This window comes from Ascaphus truei, chromosome 5, assembly GCF_040206685.1.
Source record: "Ascaphus truei isolate aAscTru1 chromosome 5, aAscTru1.hap1, whole genome shotgun sequence".
NCBI classification, from domain to species: Eukaryota; Metazoa; Chordata; class Amphibia; order Anura; family Ascaphidae; genus Ascaphus; species Ascaphus truei.
This window is the reverse complement of record NC_134487.1, coordinates 262774258-262794419: the sequence shown is the minus strand read 5'-3', so window position 1 is coordinate 262794419 and position 20162 is coordinate 262774258. Positions and strand designations below refer to the sequence as shown.

Below are 20162 nucleotides of genomic sequence, written 5' to 3'. Positions count from 1 at the left end.
GAGTTGGATATATACTGTATATAAACACACACACACACACACACACACACACACACACACACACCCACACACACACACACACACACACACACACACACACGCGCACACACACACGCACACACACACCAATTTGTTCATATGTTTGCAGGTTTTTCTGATTATGGGCAAACTATACTGCACAACATAGCACTATAAAAGCAGTGAGGAAAACAATTAGTGACAAACTAATAACACTAAGTATGTTTACCTTGGTAGGAGAGCAATGACCGGTGTAATAATGCAGACTAAATAGAAGACGGGGTCTGACATCTGCATCTCCATAATCCAGTAAGGGTTTGTTGGCTCATTACACAAAACACAGATGGCATTGTAGGCCAATGAAACTACAAAATAAGAGATAATGCTTCCAACTATCGTGATCCAGTGCAGGAAAGTCTATGAATGAAAAAACAAACAAAATTGGGAGCAGTGGTATTAGGTAAAACTCAGGATGGAAGAAACAAATCATGTATACCAGGGGACGCATACTAGATTTTTTATTATTTCTCTAGTATAAATTGTTTAACGTACATATTCTAATCATTTCTGTTATAACTTTGTCCTCAGCATTTGAATATGTTAAATGATATATGTCACACTGGTACATTTTGCCTTTACTGAGGCATTGTGATTGTTGCTTAACACTAACGGGAGGTACATATCTACTGATGGGTTGCAAAGCTGATGGTAAGAGGAAGTTGAGCGCCGGTTTCAGGTCGTGCCGATCGGCGCCAATGTGTCAGTAAGTGATTTGGGAAGTGGTTGCTGTGATATGGGAAGTTGCTCTGTACAGTAGTATAATGGGATAAATCAAACAATGCTTATTGCAAGTTGTGTATTTTAGTCAATGTGGCATTACAATCACCCAGGTCTGGCTTTTGTAAGCCTCTTTCCTCAAGAGATCAGCTTCAGATGCAAGTAACTGAAATTACATTTTTTTTTTAAATAGATCTGTGGAACAAACTGGAGAAAATGAATATTTCTTATCGCATTATGATGCAAATTGTGTCTTTATATATTCTCCATTTGGTCAAAGTTATTTTATATCTTACTTTGCACATTTAGTTCAGCTAAGTCATTTTAGGAGAGGTTATATGGAGCATCTTTAGGAGATAGGGAGGAGCAACAAAATACACATATTATTACGTTTTACTTTCTGTGTCTACTTGCTGACCTAAACCAGACATACTTTCAGGAGCTTAATACAACCCATCAATCCTATTTCTACCTCCTCTGCCTATTTCCCACTGACCACCCTAGTGGGCTGAAGGTTCTATGATTTAAACAAAATGACCTAAGACACACAAGGGAATTCAACACAAAAGACTCCATACTGACAACCAGTTAACAAGTAGCATAAACAGTTTTTACTCATTCTTCACAACCTTGTTTTCTGACAACAAAACTCACATGTAAAGCTGTGTTTTTCACTGCAGCGAATTTTACATTGGCAACATTATCCATGGGGGTTAGGCATTTCTTACTTGAATCCGTCCAAGGCAAGAGAGACATATGCTGCTGACAATTTGCGCTTGCAGATTTGTAAATTATTATAACCAATATACTCTGCGGATTCCGAAACCTGGGGACAGATTGGATTCTACAAATCCGTCCACGGGTTGTATCCAATGGTGGATTTTGATGAATTCACACGGTTTGAAACCGCCAAAATACATTTGCAGATTTTACCTCGCAATACGGATTTTGGGGGTAACATCAGCGAAAATTGGGTGGATTCTCCCATCTCTACCAATTGTTACCAGGAGATAGTCTAGTACTAGAGAAGATTTATTTAGGAATTAACATGACCTTACCCATAAACTTGACACTGTTTTCAATTACTTTGCTATCTAATACTCTAAAAATACAATCTAAAATAAAGGATGATTTAATAGGCTCTTTTCTAAACATACCCAAGTTCTTATTTCAATGGCAAGATGCAGCAAGATTGTAAAGAGTGAGATGGTGTTGATAGGAGTGCCGAATGAAATAACATCCATATTAGAACCATTGTATGCCTAGAAAAGGAAAACAGAACAATACAACATAAGACAGAGTATGTATCTACTTCATGACATAACCGCCATGACCTGACCATAGTTTAATTTATCATGGGTTATATGATATAAGCCGTACCAAAAATATTCAGACGCATATTTGTTTGCACTGTGTTTAAATACCCTGTACTATACATTTAAGTATCTTATAATCATTTCTCTTCAGACTATTGTACGGGTAAGTAACATTTTTACAGGAAAGCCAACAGTTCACAGTAAACACTTTTGTCACATGGTTTAAATGCTACTCTCATTTCAGATATCTTGATATGGTGGCCAAAGCAACAACAGCAATCTACTGCCTTCCAAACCTTCAATATAAGTATAGGCACACGACTATTAATATTTCTACAGTGTCTCAGCATTGATCCATTAGGTACCAACTTAAAGTAATGATGCCTATCTGTCTTTCTAAGCTGATAGAGGGTTACAAACTTACCAAATATGGGACAAAGAAGACGATGAGACTCTGGTAGAAGGCATCTAACATGGCAATCCAAAATGTAGACATCTTGTAGGACTGTGGTGTAAAATAGATTATTGATCATCATTAGGGAAGACAGTAATTTTTATTCTTCTGGCAATTTAGTATAAAAAAAACAAATCTTTAATGAAATGGTTAATGTTAGCATTCATTTGAAACACAAAATATTTCAATAAGTGCATAGGCTTTTGAGAACCCGGGACCCAACTATGGTAAAGTAGGTACCAATTCTGAGAATATGTAGAGAGAGGGAAAATCTGATGTTAATTAACTTTTATGCTCTGCAGTTTTAATGCATCTTACCAAGTCACAGTTGAAAGCTCGAAGTTTCAGTAAAGGTATGCCTCAGAAACTTCTATGTATCACTAGCTGCTGTGAGATATGTTACGCCTAGTTAAGCCATACCTACAGTACAGCTCCATAATGCATATACAACTTTTGGGATTTTTGCTTTTCTTATAGTTAAAGAAATGTATTACCACTTGAACACCACTGGTGCCAGCAATGTACTGCAAAGCATTGCTTGTCCTTCTGGCATTTAAGCAGTTCATATATTATTACTCAATTAGTCATAGACAAATGTTAATGTGTGCATAATGTATGCAATAAAAAATGTATAAGGTTGTTCAAATACAGAACAAAAGTACAATTCTCTGCCATCTAAAATTTATATTCTTGATCTGTGATAATATTTGCCTAGTGTAATCAGAATCAAAGGAAGATATGGTTCTCTGATCGTAAGTTACTGTAATAAATCGTATTCAGTGTAAGGTAAAATGTTAGGTATTGAATTTGATAGCAGGAGCCAGCTATTCTCACCTCTGATTTCTGTCCACTTTTGTAAAGCTGAGGCAAACTCATTAGGGTTTCATCAGAAACATCTTTGTCAAGGATTCCAAAAATAAGAGGAGGCACAGAAGTGAAGAAGAGATTGAAGAAGATCATCTGCCAGTAGTCAATCATGGTGGTGCCGGAGAAGCCACAGAAAAACTGGTACCAGAAGAGCAGGTTGACATAGGCCTGGTAAGAATATGATTGATATGTGAACCTTAAAGGAGCAATTCATGCTTTTTCTATTATTATTGTGCTTTTTTTAAATTTGAAGCAGGGGGTCTACGAAGCTGAACCCCATTAATTTCAGGTCCGGGAACACCCTGCTTCCCAAGATATGACCTCAAAAGAGGGTGCCGGTATCTTGGCAATGTTTAAAGCTCCTGCATCACATGGGCCAATAGGAAGCCAAACCTGATGACATCACGGCTTCCCTATTGGCCCGCAGAATTTGGGAGCTTTCAAACTCTGCGATTACGTGATCCCTGCTAGCAGAGCGGTTACCGGTACCCCCTAAGGCAGTGTTTCCCAACTCCAGTCCTCAGGGAACCCCAACAGGTCAGATCTTAAGGATATCCCTGCTCCAGCACAGGTGGCTCAGTCAAAATGACCCACCTATGCTGGAGCAGGGATATCCTTAAGACCTGACGTGTTGGGGTTCCCTGTGGACTGGAGTTGGGAAACACTGCCCTAAGGAGTTAAGTATCCCCAGGGCTGAAATGAATGGGGTTCAACTCCAGAGATCCCCTTCTTCAATCCCACGTTAAAGGGGGAAAAAAATGCGAAAAACATTCGCCAGCGTGAATTCACACTTTAATACATCGACATTAAGGTCAAACTCAGTTCTTTGAATAATGTTTGAGGGTATGGAAATATTCATTATGTATAAGCTTGGGAGGGTAAATGATGCATTAAACAAGAGCTCGAACATACAGTAGAGAACATTTGCTTATCTCAATGTTTCTCAAATCTAAAGTACCTTGCGTGTACCAAGTGTTGCGAGCATGATAACCCATTCACAGCTAAAGGGTCAAATAATACACAGCAGCCCACTTGTGTTGCTAGAAATTCCAAGCAGTGAATGGTTGATCTTAGAAAGAGGTTGTATTTGCTCTTCTATTGTCTCAAGGTGATAATCTACACCGATCGATGTGATTAATGACACAAATGTAAATGTGCACGAGACCAATGTTTATTTTGATAGCCTGTATTTAGAGATTAATGGGATCTTTTTGAAATGTAGTCTTTTTATTACAGTAAAGCAACAACACTGCAATGATGCAAATATCCTAGAGTTACTTCTCAGGTTCGATCTTTATCCTTCATTAAATATTAAGTACTGAAAATGCATCTCCTTTATTTGCTGTAATTGTGCTGTTTTTTCAATCAACACTTTGTATTTGAAGGAGTGGAAGTGAGATCTCTGTGCTATTCATTTATTCAGATTAAATTCATTTGCAGCAATCACATCATTTGCATTATTAAACTTTGAACAAAAAAAAGTGTTTAATTTGCACTGCGTCGCTGCATGAAATAAGCCTACAAAAAAATGAAACAATATTTTTTTTAAATTGTTGCCTAGACAACCATCTGCTAATACAAATTCATCTTCCATCTTCACACATTTCCCTACGTTAACCTTGTTTGTGAGAGTTGAATATAAGCACTATAAATAATGTTTTGTGTATGCACATTGTTAGCACTAGTTTAATTAGCTGGATTCTATAATCAATTAGTAACTATACATTGATTACACATAAAATAGCACTCAAGAATAATAAGAGTTATTTTGTTTTCTGTGAAAACGTGCCTAGCATTATTGAGGGATGGTATGCAGATGTTACCCACACATATATGAAGATATATCGTTATATCATCATGTCCAGAGAATTATAATCAATGGTGGATAATTATTGGATGAGTTACAGCAACTCTATTCATAAGTACTGCAGTGTAGAAATACAAAGAGATTTGGTGTGCAGACAGGAGTTATCTTATTATTCAAACACAACGAGAGCCTTAATAATTTCAGTAAACGTACCACATTTTTGTAAAAGAAATAAATGACCATTTTCGCCAATCGAGTGTAGCACCAATGGCCATGAACCAGTAATAGCTTCTTTAGATGCTTGAAACGGGATATGGCAAAATCGCTGGACATCACTGCCTAGAATTACAATGAAAGACACACAATGTATGAAACAAATCTCCAGGACACAGATTTTCTGTCTATATAAATAATTCATCCTGGGCCACTTATCATTACTCTCAATGAGTGATCTATGCCTCTAGGATTTTCCGATCAACCCATTAAGGTCAAAATTGCTCCAGTGCCAAGCTATAGCACTCCTTAAGTCTCATACAAGTGTAATTTCAGTGGCAATTAAAATCTATGGATTCTATATACTGCATCAATGTACAAAAAAGTTGGTTATGATGCACTGCTCTGTTTTTGGAGCAGAGCTGCGGCATATGTAAAAAGTTTCTTACATCTGACGCAGCATTTTAGACTTGCACCACATCAGACAAGGAGGATTGTGGGGGCAAAAGAAAGGCAAAGAGAATGGTGGTTGAGAGACACAGAATTATAATCTGTGCACTATGGATCTCCTCCCCAGCGCCTTCTACTGACATTGCACAAGGTGCAAGCTACAGTAGGGAAGACAGGGCATTTTGGAGCAAAATCCTTTGATTCATAGATATGGGGTGAAAATGCTCAGGTTTTACCCCAAAATTGCCTTGATACATAGACCCCTTAGCACCACCTAGTGACTTTAGGACCTGAAGCATGCTGGAAACACTGATAAAGCCCTAAACTTGAAAGGAAGGGGCAGCAGGACTTAAGGCCGAGCGACCCCTCAACTAAGGAGTCCTGATGTCAAGCCAGGGGGAGGAGTTAAATAATGGGTACTTAAGGCAGGGGGAGGGATCCTAGCTTTCTCTTTCTTCTAGGATCTACTGGAGCGAAGTCCCACCAACCCTGTTTTTAGGCATGAGGAATGTCAGTGTTTGAAAGAAAGATTGTGATTCTGCTCTGTTTTTCTCGAAGCTTGGGGTATGTGTTGGTGGGAGTAATGTTACTCTGGGAGGGGGACTCAAGCCTCAGAAGTATTTTAGTTGGGGAAGGCAGTTCCATTTCAGGCTAGGGCAGCCAGAAAGGTGGTGACCTTTCAGATGAAATTTGTGGAAGATGGCAACATTCCAACTAGACTCTGTGTTCTTGATGTAGTAGTGACCTTCCGATGGGGGCTTTGTGCATTCAGACTAAGGTACTGAATGGCTAGATGAGCACAAGCTGAGGGTATCCCTCAAGCTACGGTAGATGTGAGTGGATCAATTTGGCTGGGTTCCTAGTTAGGGATAAAAATTATATATTTATCTGTTTAATAAATACAGCTGTGCCCGTCAATTTCTCCAAAGAAGTTGTATGGAGTGTTTATTGGGAATGGGAGTGGGAGCCTGCTCAAGGCATGGGTAAATCATGCTTCCAGATTATTTGCAAGTATGTAAGCTTCATTCCATGCTAAAATAAATCACTGGTTCTGTTCCTGGAGTCTCCACAGTTCAGGTAGAATAAAAAGGAAAGTATTAGACATGTGAAATTAACATCCATGCAATATAACTGTTTGGTCTTCTAATATTTTAAGTGATTTCAGAATGTTTCTATGTATTTTTAATGCTTTCATAATGTTTTATATATTTTAAGTGCGTTCAGAACGTACCTGCATGCCTTCTTGGCCTGAAATTCCTATTCCAACATCAGCAGCCTGAATCATACTGACATCATTGGCACCATCACCTTGAAAAACAAATCAAGAACGAATCTTATGTTGAGAGGTTTCCTACTTTTTCCTTTTCACAAATGTCAAAGTTTGTTTTTATGGTTAACTGTGGGACGCATTCAATGTTAAGCTAGAGACGGTAACATTCAAAACCAGGTGCTTACTATTTAGAGCATGATGACAGTCATTTTGTTGTTTGAACTTGTTTAGGAGAAAAATGACTGTACTTATCAAATCATTTTAAAAGGAGCGGCTCAGTGAGTAAAGACACTGACTCTGTAAACAATGACACCAACTTTGAAGCAGGGGAACCTGGTTCAATTGCTGGTGTCAGCTCCTTGAGACCTTGGGCAAGTCACCTTATCTTCCTATGCCTCAGACTCCAAAAATATGGATTGTAAGCTCATCTAGGCAGCGACTGTGTCTGTAAAAATCCTATGCACTGGGTACCGCGCGTTATAATGCAATGTGAAGCACTTTGAGTCCCATTGGGAGAAAAGTTCTATATGAAACAAAGTTAATTTTATTATTATTATTATTATCATCTCATACTCCAGGAAGATCAAAATCAAACTTAATATGTAGTCCACTTTCCTTCCTCAAGCTATGACCATCAAGTTATATGAATAATAAATCATTAAGATATCAGTTTCTGAGCAATAAACTAAAAATATGCTGAGAAACAATTAAAAGCATGTTGGGTCCAGCTTAGTGTCCAAGCCGTGATTCATCGTATGGCCTATTTATCCTTATGGCTTGGCACCACTTAGTAAATAAGGGGCTTAATACCTAAAGTCAAACTATTGTGACCATTGTCACTAAAAATAGTTTCTAACTATTGAGTATTTACTCTGCTTATTTGGCAATTTCTGTACTAGATTTTCATAATTAGCCATTGATGCACTTAGTTTTTTTCATTGCTTGGCTTCCTATAGATCAATAATACAATGATTACAAATGTAAATATCTCATTAAGTAAAGTGTTTGATTCACTAGACGTGTCTTCATTTTACCTTCAACACTATGTTATTACCGGGTCTGTTAATGCAGAAAGAAATCAATGTCCTGATCATTAAGGGTAATCCAAATCTATAATGTCCTGGAAAGTATTATTACCTATGGAAAGCGTCATGACATTTAACTTGTCCCGCACTAATTTGACCACCATGCTCTTCTGTAGAGGTGTAGCACGACAGCACAAGACAGAACGGCAGTACTTGGTCAGCTCCAAAAACTTAGCCTCCAGGCCAGCCTGAGAGATAACATTTAAAGTCCTTCCGTCAATCACCAACCCAACCTCCGGAAGAACCATCTCCATTTCTGGGGAAGTTGGATGCGTATTTATCTGAAAGAAACGTCTCTTTTTCTTTTCAGGGATAAACTTTCTGATTTCCTCCAGAGTGCAGTCAAGGATGGACTCACAGGTTTCCTGCAAAGCAAAAATGAATTATTATTATCATTTATTTATAAGGATTCTACATAGTCCATAGAAGCATGGGGGTGAACTTAATATAATGTAAACATTTGACCAAGTTTAGATATAATGATGCAAAAAAAAAGTAAGGTGATCCCTTGCCTAGAGGTATGTTTTTCGGGTGACATGACAAAGAATCGTGTTAGATTGTAATATGCAGAGGCATTTAGCACTGTATAAATTACGATACAGTATCTTTCTGCTCTCAGAAAATGAGTCACTTCTAATTGTGTCTTGCAAAAGCCGAACATGTTTTCTGTTGCTGGAACATCAGGGTCATGAATGTGTTCCATAGTCAGTTTGTTTTCTCTTAGTACTCATTTTATCCATGTACAGTACACCACTTAATATAGCAGTGCTTCTTATTTCAAAGGAGCATGTACAGTAACAAGAACTGGCATTGGTAATATCAATTGTGTTACAGTGACCTTCAGTATTTATCCCGACACGGATATAAATCAGCCACAAACAACAGGTCTCGAGACAGGCAGCCAGTAAATATTAAGCCAACAACATAACGCAGATATACAGTAATTTAGAGGGGCAGTCACATAAGCCAATACTGAACGACATACTGTTTTTGGATGGTTAAAATAGATGGTAAATGTCTTGCAAAGCAGACACGCATAAGTATTTGAAATCATGTTTAATAGTGTAATCCTTGTGATGTGTAGGGTGGGAAGTACTGCCTTTATATTTTGCAATATCTCTTCTCTTTCCTAACTGGCTTTCATTCAAGGAAGGGGTATGCAGAAATGCTGCCTAGTGCCCAGCAACGCATACGTTTTTGTTGGGATGGAGCAAACAAGATTGATAATCACCCACCACCCACACACCAATTTCAGCGTCCCGCTTGAAAATGGAACAAAATTAAATTTTAAACTTTATAAAAAACATTTAAACTATTTTTTAAACAGTATTTACTAATCAACCAGATGTCCACTGTTATTCCTGTTATACCTATAACACAAATCTTTGCCTTGGGCCCAAAGTAGAAATGCATCTTTAAAACATTCAAGATGTTTATTGTTTCAAGGTACAGTATTAAGAAACACTTCGATGTAATTGTGAAATGGCATTTATCCATAACTAGACAAGTAACAAGTAATAGGGAAATTAAATGAGCAGCACTGCAGCTGTTAGAGACAATCAGATAGACCATTCCATGGGTGAAAATCATTGCAAACTGTTTCTTTATTACTATTTGGGACCATTAACAGACACCCTGTCCTGTGTCATTAATGATAAAAATACACTGTGTTAAAATAAACAAACAATGCCGATAATCAACTATATTCTGTAAGAGTTGGTAAAAATAAATTTAAGCGAGATATCAAGCAAGGTTTTGTTCAGCAATACTGCATGTGGACCTATGTTGAATGCACACCATTAATTAGTAGCAATTTTAGTAGATTAAAAAAAATGTCATTACATTTTAAATGGAACAGATTAGGATATTTAAGGAAAGAAAAAGCTGTAGTTACAGAAAGCTTTTAGTTATTGTATAATTTCTTTGAATCAAAATCGCAATTATTTTGCTAGATGAAAGATAACCATTGCTCCATTATTTTGATATAGTTATATTTAACATTCATATTTGGTGGTCAGGTAAGAATATAGTGGCTGACCTATAGGAGTCTATGGATTTACTAATTTCAATCAAATATATTATACGTACTCTTATATATTATTAATATGTATTCTTTTGACAATAGGTTGTATCAATGGAAGTTACAATAGCAGAATATATTGCTATGTAAAATAGCTTGAAGAACATATTTAAATGTTCTGAAAAGGATATCTTGGATACAAGTTGATAAACTGACACTGAGCAAAATCTATGAAAACATAAAAAGGTATAATTGTGTATCCCTCTGACTCATAGCACTATTACACAGCCAAAAATGAAACAAAACAAGTTTTAAAATCTGCCCGGCTATTTGCCATTTATTATCAATACCAGGAGTGGGTGGAGACATTTTTAAAATATTTTTTTCTTGCCCTGCAAGAATAGGCTGTACTGTTCTAGGATTACAAAACAGTACACTTCAAAATGTTGCAAGCAAAATATTAGAGGGGTAACGTGGCTTGCCTTGGGCACTAGGTTATGCACAGAATTACGATTTCACTGTCCACCCCAAGGATGCCGATCCTTTTAACTATTTCATAGATACTGCATATGGATAATTACATTTTCAATTTTTTTTCTATGTCTAAACCCCACATATGCTTGTAAACCATGTGTAATAACGTTCAAAACTAGTATACTGTGCGTATTATATATACATACATTACATAAAATCACATCCAAACTCTACAGCAGGTTTATTTACCAAGAGGGGCTAATATCTTATTAAAGTCCATGGCATTTATTATGTCTCAGAATAATAAATCCTTGCACATACTGTACACTCCAAATTATCCCCGGATGGTCTATAGTCTGGTGTGGTATTTAATTGCAACAATTCCTCAAAGGCACTTCTCTATGGATTTTGATATCAGCCTCTCCTCTTCCTAAGAAAACCAGTTCATTGCCTTTGAATTAATGTACTGTACCTTGCTCTCAGTGTTAATGGTAAACACAGTGTCGCTCTGGTCCAGAAGTTGACACGAGTATGCAATGTTAATAGCAGTCTCCTGTTTGTCTCCAGTCAGCACCCAGATGTTTATGCCAGCTTCTCTCAAAGCTGCAATGGTGTCTGGTACCCCGTCCTGAAGACGATCCTCTATGCCTGTTGCCCCTAGAAGATGGTACAGAAAAAGATTGTGTTATTTATTTACCATTTCTAGTTCCCACTATCAACTATTTAAAAACAAGTGGGAAGTTCAGCCCCTTCAATTTGGGGATTTGTTACACAGTGAAAACCTTTAGCCATAAAACATTGTTTTTAACAGTTATGCAAATGAAGGCCCCAACCCTATACTACAAGAGCAAAAAGCTAACCTATATACAGATTTCAAATAAGGGTCACCTTAGGGGTTCTTACCCAATTAATGAGACAATGTATAGACACGTAAAAGAGTTGCTCTAAGGTCACAATATCCTAATTGTGGCGATTTTAAATCCTGCAAAAAATGTCTATATAGTAATATCAAATATATTACAAAACGTAACATTATTTCCCCCCAAATCTTAATTTTCACATTTCAATATTGGTGTAAATCTATTTTAGTTTTAGATAATAACTTGACACAATAAAGAGACCTACTGTACCTAGGAGACTGAGGTTTGTTTCTAGATGCTGAGCCGTCTCCATAAGCAACTCTTCTCGGTTATCGATGGCGGCCTCAGCTTCCTGTCGGAAATTTGACCACCGCTGGAAATCATCCTCACTTAAAACCTATAAAAATTGTGGTTGAGTTAATAACTTTATTTCATGCAGCCCTTTTTTCCCAATGGGATTCAAAGCGCTTCACAATTACAGTATAGCACACAGTACGCAGCAACAAAGGTTGTTACAGACACAGTCCAGATGAGCTATGATCTATGATTTTGGTGCCTGAGGTACAGGGAGATAAAGTGACTTGCCCAAGATCACAAGGAGCCGACACTGGGAATTGAACCAGGTTCCCCTGATTCAAACTCGGTCATTTAGAGAGTCAGTGTCAGCAAAGTATTGAAAACGAAGTGCAATTTTCCTAACATACGAGATGGAGTCATCATTGGAGTGGCAGTGCTACAAGGTACCACAAAAAATGACTGGATAAATTAGCATACGTTAACTACTGTAAATACTACAACGCTATTTCTATGTAATATAACAAACATTTCACATTTAGATTCCATGCATCTTGAAAACAAAAAGTCTAACTTTCATGTCTATCCTATCAATAATGCAATTATACCAAATCTCTCAGCTGTCACAATTTAATTAGGTACTAATTATACTCCATTATTGAGATTAAATACCCATAACACTACACAAATCTGTGTTATTAATTGGTCACGGCTTCCAAAAGACCAAAAACATTGTTTTTCAAAACAGTGACAACTTACTGAATTGTTTTGTGTTTAAATCCAGTCCATAGTCTCAGGTATATTGGCCCATGTTTAGCAATGCTATTTCATATTACACAGTCAAAAATAAAACAAAACAAGTTTTAAAATCTGCCCGGCTATTTGCCATTTATTATCAATACCAGGAGTGGGTGGAGATATTTTTAAAATATTTTTTTCTTGCCCTGCAAGAATAGGCTGTACTGTTTTAGGAGTACAAAACAGTACACTACAAAATGTTGCAAGCAAAATATTAGAGGGGTAACGTGGCTTGCCTTGGGCACTAGGTTATGCACAGAATTACAGTTATATTGGCCCATGTTTACTAAGCAATGCTATTTCATAGGACACATTCCTGCACGAAAGGCATCTTGCAGCCCATTTACCCACTTAGTAAACATGCCAATGTTTGTCATGTTAGTAACATTGCATCTTTACGGTTACTGGACACATAATCCTCACAATTGCTTCCATTTAGTCTACATGTATCCTTGATTGCACATACTACCATACAGTACATCAAAATGTAGATGTGTGCAAACTAAAATGAATCAAAACTAAAAGTGCAGGAGTGAAACCTGTATGGTTGCAAAACATTTTTTAAATCTTTATTTAAAAAATATACCTTTTTATGTACCTTCAAAATTACAATATCTTCTAATCACATAATAATTAATAAATACAGACCTGTACCCAGTGTGCTAGAGCAAGGGTGCTAAACTCCAGCCCTCAAACTCCCCCAACAGGTCAGGTTTTCAGGATATCCCAGCTTCAGCACTGGTGACTCAATCACAGGCTCAGTCAGAGACCTGTGCTGAAACACAGATATCCCGAAAACCTGACCTGCTGCGGGGGCTTGAGGACTGGAGGACTGGAGTTGAGCACCCCTATGCTAGAGCATAAAAAGAAAAGTTTAAAAAGGGCTTTAGCTAGAAAAGTATTGGTTAAACTCAAAATGTATATTGTCAAAAGTATATTACAGAATATACATGCCACAGTGAGTTTATTATACCGGTCATAAATTATAACGTTTAGCGAAATTGAGATGTTACTATGGTCTTTTCAATATGACTAACAATCTTGCAATAAGATGCAGATAATGAAGAAATATGGGTGAATGGCTCCTACAGTACAAACCTTTTTAGCTATGCAGAGTGTTCTCAGGCCATCTCGGGCATACCAGTCTAGGTGCCTTTGGGTTCTTGTTTGTATTTTCCGCAGTTTCTTCTCTTCACATATGTTAGCTGTAAGATATTTACATCAACATAACCTTTTTAATACGAATTCTACATAAGAAAAGCACAACCTGTTTGTGGGTTAAGAGGTAAGAAACAGAAGTGTTTTTGCAGGGACCATTAGCAGCCGTGGGAATAATCTTATGCCATTTGGAAAAGGAAGGTAGCTGTTTTCTATACACAAATCTTCAATGATCTGGTAATACTGAGGGGCTTTATCTTGTAAAACCAGTTTCTCATTGTTGTGGTCCAAAACCTCTGAAGATAGAAACGTAGCAAGACTTCCTGTCGTCGGTGCCACCACTAAGACTTCCTGTCCACGGCACCACCATCTTGGTAAGATTGAACACACTTCATGGCCTTTTCACTGGATTCAGCCTCCATGTGTGCGAAAGTCTTAAATATATGGGCCTATGTGTATTTTTGAAGCAGACTCCAGGAGTACTTCTTAAATTAACTTAAAGTGTACAGAGCTTTGAAAACCTGATAGGTTTCTTCTTCAAATTTAAGGAATAAACCTTTGAGTCTTTGAAAACTCTGTACACTTTAATATCATTGACAAAGTACTCCTATGCTGGTCCACGAATGGGTACCAAAATCCCCAACTAATCTGCATTTCTCCAGGATCAATACAGCTACAAGAACTTTGAAGTACATCAAGCAGACTCTTAATACATGGAGTACCAGTGAAAAAATATTACGGCCTCAAAGTGCTTGTATCAACTGCAAGAAATCTTTGTTCGACGTAGGCAATTTGCTATACACGTTTTCCAGTTAAGTAGCTGTTGCCATCCCACACAGCTTGTGGTATTTATATGGGGGAGGGAGGGAGAGGGGGGGGCATGATGTACAGCAGTAGCCATTGAAATGTTCATTTTCAGTGGTGGACTTCTCATTTGGAGTGGCAACATTTTGGGGCAACATGAGCGTGTGGCGCTTGCCAGCCGCTTGTGCGATCGCCACTTGCACATGTGCATGAGAGGCTGGCAAGCACCAATCACACATGCGCGGCCAGGCAACGCATTGCCATGGCAACCAGCTGGTGCTGGAGATGGCACCAGATACGTGCCAAACGTGACATTTTGTGAAATCCGACACTGCTAATTTTGCTAGGAGAAATCGCGTCATGCTCTCCTTAGGCCCGCGCTTAAAGTGCTGGCGACGGTGAAGTCGCCCGAAAACAAATACATTGCCGCCGCCGCGTGCGCCAATAGTTCACATGATGGCAACAAGCGACGGAGCGACGTCGCCATCGCGAAAACCTGAAGCCGGCAAAATTTGATTTTTCAAGGGCCGTCGCATCACGTGACGGCCCTTGAACAAATCAAATTACCGGAATCCCGCCGCCCGGCGAAACATAACTTGCGCCGGTGGCGACGGGTGACGGCACCCGCCAACTACGGCACTATAGGCAGGGCCTAATGAGCACTGGGCTCAATCTACACTGATGACGAACAGAAGAGGGATGACTCCTCCCATTCCATCATCCATGATGAAGCGTTCACGTAATCGAGAGTGCCTGAGGTGGTCGCAGCACTCAAAGGGTTAAAATGCCAAAATAGTTCTTCAGAACTAATGGCCTACCAGAATAATGACCAATCATTGACCAGGAGATCCGGATATAAATAATTAAGACCAGCAGCTGAAGTGATGAACAAGGCACAGAAACCCTATTGTTTCGATTAGGAAGGGAAAATCACTAACTTTAAAATGAGCATTACATTATTTGTTTAAAATGAAGCTGCTATTTTCACTGACATTTCCTTCTGTTTTGCTTACGTAGTGAGATAAACATTTTTTGGCATATTACTACTAAAAACAAAAGGATCTTACTTTAATTGTGTTAACTTTAAATTAGCGTGTTTCAAACTTTGGCTATGTGTGCACCTAATCAATTATGCAGTGTAAAACAAAGGGCATACTAGTGAAACTTCTTTATCTCATTATTGCCCTACACCATTAACCTCTTCATTGCCAACAGAATAGAAAAGATGTACAGTAGCTAAGGCTATTTCTCCCGCTGGCATGTTATGGTGGGGATACCTGTGATATTCTGCATTGTTACTGCCATTAAATCCTATGGAAACGCTGTTCTAGTCTGCTTTATAACATGGCATGTTGTCGTATCAGAAGTCTGCTACATTTACACAAAACACTACAAAGCAAGATGAGCTTAACATCTGTGAAACTGGAAAAGTTTTGTATTTAGAACTTACATTTGTTAAATTACATTGAATTTCACAACCTAAAAGCTCAGACAGTAGTTCATTTGCACATTAAGGGGTATTTCCTATTACCTTTTGCCGGGTCATCTAGCAAGTCCATGATAGAAGAGTCGGCCCCCTTGGTGTATACAATTATTTCCTTTGTTATTGGGTGACGGACCACCACCGACATTCTTTTTCTGACAGAGTCAAAGCCCAATGTGTAGAGGAGGTCGAAGGTCAGCAATGTACCCTGTGGAAGCCTCACGGTCACCTGATCTGGTGTGCGGGACATTAGAGTGAAACTATATGCCCTGGCAGCATGAACCAATGCAGCCTCATCTGGGCTTTCTGCCTCGTAACAAAACTCGTCTTCTTCATGGAACTGAGTAACTGTGGCAAACGCTTCCTCAATACAGTTGTCACTGCTACTTTTGCTTACTGAAGAGTCCTCTTTCCCGTTACCCTGATATTCAGCTTCACCACCACTACAATTGGAGATATCGTCTTTGTCTTCTGATAGAACTGGGTTGACTTTATTGCTCTTTGCATTGGAGGGAGTTCCAGAGTCAGAGCTGGATGGAGTAGAGGATGATTGACTGAGCCGCAATAATTTTAGCCTTTGAAACAGTTGCTGAAACTTCTCCAAAGAGGTCCCTGAAGGTTTTAACAGTGGAGGCATGGTGACCTTGAAAGAAAACATTTAGAAAATGAATATATTGGGATAATGGAATATATTATGATAATGGAATATATTCAAGATTTTGACACAGTAAACTGAAAACACAGTGGGAAGAGAATTGCCTGCCCACTATGTTTAACACCAAATGGCAGCAACTAGAGCTGTGCTAACTTCATTAAAGTTTGTGGAAAAGGCGAAATGTGCCATTGTGTGTGGTTGTTGCAGTGAATTAAGAGAAAATGTGTATTTCACGTGACTCATTACAGGCATACCCCGCATTAACGTACGCAATGGGACCGGAGCATGTATGTAAAGCGAAAATGTACTTAAAGTGAAACACTACCTTTTTCCCACTTATTGATGCATGTACAGTACTGTTCTGCAATCATCATATACGTGCATAACTGATGTAAATAACGCATGTGTAACAGGCTCTATAGTCTCCCCGCTTGCGCACAGCTTCCGTACAGGTAGGGTGCCGGCATTGCTGTTCAGGACGTGCTGACAGGCGCATGCGCGAGCTGCCGTTTGCCTATTGAGCGATATGTACTTAGTCGCGAGTGTACTTAAAGTGAGTGTCCTTAAACCGGGGTATGCCTGTACATACTTTCGATTACGTGAAATTTTAAAAAATTGGCAAAAATTGAAAGAGAGGTGCCAAGTGCTATATATAACACTTTTATACAACACGTGGAGAGACACCTGTAAAAACAAAAAGAGCACACCGATGGCACTCTCTCGTTCTCCTCCAAAAATCATATTTTAGGTTTGTGGCAAAGTAAACTCTAGTAGAAAATGTGATATTCCATGCTGGAGCATGTTTCATTTATTTGTTTATTTTTTAAAGATAGGCCAACCAAACATTTTACGAATTAGTGAAAGTTCGTCCATGCACAAAAACACAATTTTAACAACGGTTTAGAACCTTTGTCGAAAAGTTGGCTTAACTCTACTTAAAGTATGACCTTGCCCAAGTCACTTTGGCCCATATTTATTAAGCAGTCTTCCGACGTAAGACACTTTCCAGAGCTGGAAGACACCATACAGCCCATTCACTTGAAGGTATCTTCTACAGCCAGATAGTGTCCTATAGGAGAAGACTGTTTAGTAAATATAGTCATTTATCTCTTTCTAGTTTGAGCATCAAGTGCTGGATTGTAAACCTTTCAATGCAGTTTTTCATTGTGTAAATTTATGTGCATTTAACTGCATGCAATCATGATAGTGCAATACTGAATAAGATAATATGTTAGGAAATAAAAAAACTTGGTGGAAAGATGCACATACAGTACGTTAGAAATGTTAATCATTCTGGCTATAAAGATAGTCCTGTTCAGGCTCATTTTTGACGTACATTTTAAACTTAACAAGCACAAAATTGGTCTTCACATTGATGTCTCTCGAGGCAACAATGCTATGAATGCAAGTGAAATTAAAAGTCAGTTCAAATACATTCTTCTGGCTGGAATAAACAGAGGGTTTGAGAAGGATGGAGTCTAATAAACAGAATGTCCACCGGGCTTACCCTTTGCCTTGGTTCAGTTGCTGTGGAGACCACTACTGTATTGCAGATGGCTAAAGCCAAGAAGAAATCGATGTATGGAGAACTTGGAGCTCTGCCGTTGCTTCGAGGCTTACATGGAGTCAGAGCTCCAATCTGGACGGATGCTTCTCTGACCTTCTTTAACAGCATGTTATCTGGGGTCACATCTTTTTCCTGGAAGAGAAAAAAAAATACCAATTAAAAACCTTATGCAACTGCACATTTAAACAAAAAAAACATTCACAGCCCTCTCTCTTCACAGTGGGATCTGCAAAAGATTGAATCATATTAAGTCAAATGAATTGTTCTTAATTACACGGACACAAAAATAGAATAAAAACCCACATATACATATATATACACATACATACTGTACTGTACATACATACAGTATAAAGACCTGACATCAATCTATCATGCCTTGGATACCATGACTTTTGCATGACTTTATTCACAAAAACGATTTTGTTTTTAGAAGTCCAGTATTAACCGTTTTACCAGATTTTGTTTTGATATATTAGAAGCCTGGTAACATTATAGTTAGATTTGCCATGGTGAATTGTGATATTATAATTAATAAAGAATATCATACCATACCATACCATATTAAAGAATTGCCTGTTTTTATGGCAAAACTAAACCATGTATTAATGTAGTATTGTGAGTGCATTACAAGTGCACTGCAAAGTATCTCTTCGCTGCAAAATGGATGGTTAAATATATGAATATACATAATATGCAGGAACTACGCATACATTGTAGTCTGTTAGCAAAGTAGATACAAGTGTTAAATTGCTCTAGGCTTGCCTCACAGCATATATTTAACTGAAATACAAACAGCAGAAGGATGCATCTTTACCCTTTCTAACTACAGCATCTCAATGACTAGTAAATCATGCAAGAGATGCCCAATAAGGAAACTCTGCATTCCAAGACATCAGAAAAAGGCAGTAATACTGTACTGTATGTGTTCCATTTAAGCAGTTTGCTAAATTTTCCCCACTGTCAACATTATTTTCCACACCTTAACCCACAAACGCTGGCATTAAGAACTATAGATTATTCTATAGTGTCATTATTCAGCCAGGTATCCGGTGATGAGTTGTGGTCTAGGCAAGGGATGTGCAAACCTTTTTTGCTACGTCCCCCCGCCTGCTCTCCTCCGTTGTTGTGCACCCCCCCTTACCGCTCACGGCGTCAAGTGACGCCACGGGGTCGTGTGACATCATGTTCCCGCGACGTCATTTGACGTCATGTTACCATTGCAACCATGTAGTCACATGACCCCTAGGCGTTGCCATTGTCACGTGTCCTGAAGCCGGCCAAATCTCAGTAGGTAGTGGTTGCAGAGGCCACGTACGGCCGCACGGCATTTAATTAAAATGCCTTGGGAAGAGCGCAGGACCTCTGCAACCGCCCGTGCCCCCCCAAAAAATCTCACCCCCCAGTTTGCGCACCGCTGGTTTAGGCAATGTACAGATGACCAAGGCTGAAAACCCATGCAAATTCAGCCACTAAGTAATTGATGCATTCTTATTGACTGCACAGCACTTTATAGTATAAAGAATCATAGCAAGTGTTTCATTTTAATGAATGGTATGCAATGTCAGCATATTTTATCCATATTTACAACTTGCATTGATCCATCACATTTGAATTTTCTTTATTTATACTGTATTATGACTTTTTTTTTATAGCTCCTACTGTACATCTAACGATTATTAGGAGCAAACACGGGAGAAAGTCCTTTAGATGTCCCACACTGGAAGGTATATTACCAATAATGTATTCTATGCCTACTATTTTAACATGCAAAAGCAGAGTCCCGTTTAAG

At 38.4% G+C, this 20162-nt stretch overlaps 1 protein-coding gene across 4 annotated transcripts in view; it reads right to left on the bottom strand.

The window, feature by feature from the left end:
* Positions 1–20162, bottom strand: part of ATP10B (ATPase phospholipid transporting 10B (putative)) — a 255531-nt gene that overhangs the window by 5078 nt on the left and 230291 nt on the right. For all 4 annotated transcript variants that reach the window (XM_075601935.1, XM_075601934.1, XM_075601933.1 and 1 more), the window contains 12 exons: positions 18311–18502; positions 16197–16791; positions 13802–13908; positions 11882–12008; positions 11224–11408; positions 8310–8622; positions 7134–7210; positions 5453–5578; positions 3400–3600; positions 2536–2616; positions 1953–2057; positions 248–435 (listed from right to left, as the gene is read on the bottom strand). In XM_075601935.1, the coding sequence (XP_075458050.1) occupies positions 248–435; positions 1953–2057; positions 2536–2616; positions 3400–3600; positions 5453–5578; positions 7134–7210; positions 8310–8622; positions 11224–11408; positions 11882–12008; positions 13802–13908; positions 16197–16791; positions 18311–18502 (2297 nt within the window). The remainder of the gene's footprint in view (positions 1–247; positions 436–1952; positions 2058–2535; positions 2617–3399; positions 3601–5452; positions 5579–7133; positions 7211–8309; positions 8623–11223; positions 11409–11881; positions 12009–13801; positions 13909–16196; positions 16792–18310; positions 18503–20162) is intronic.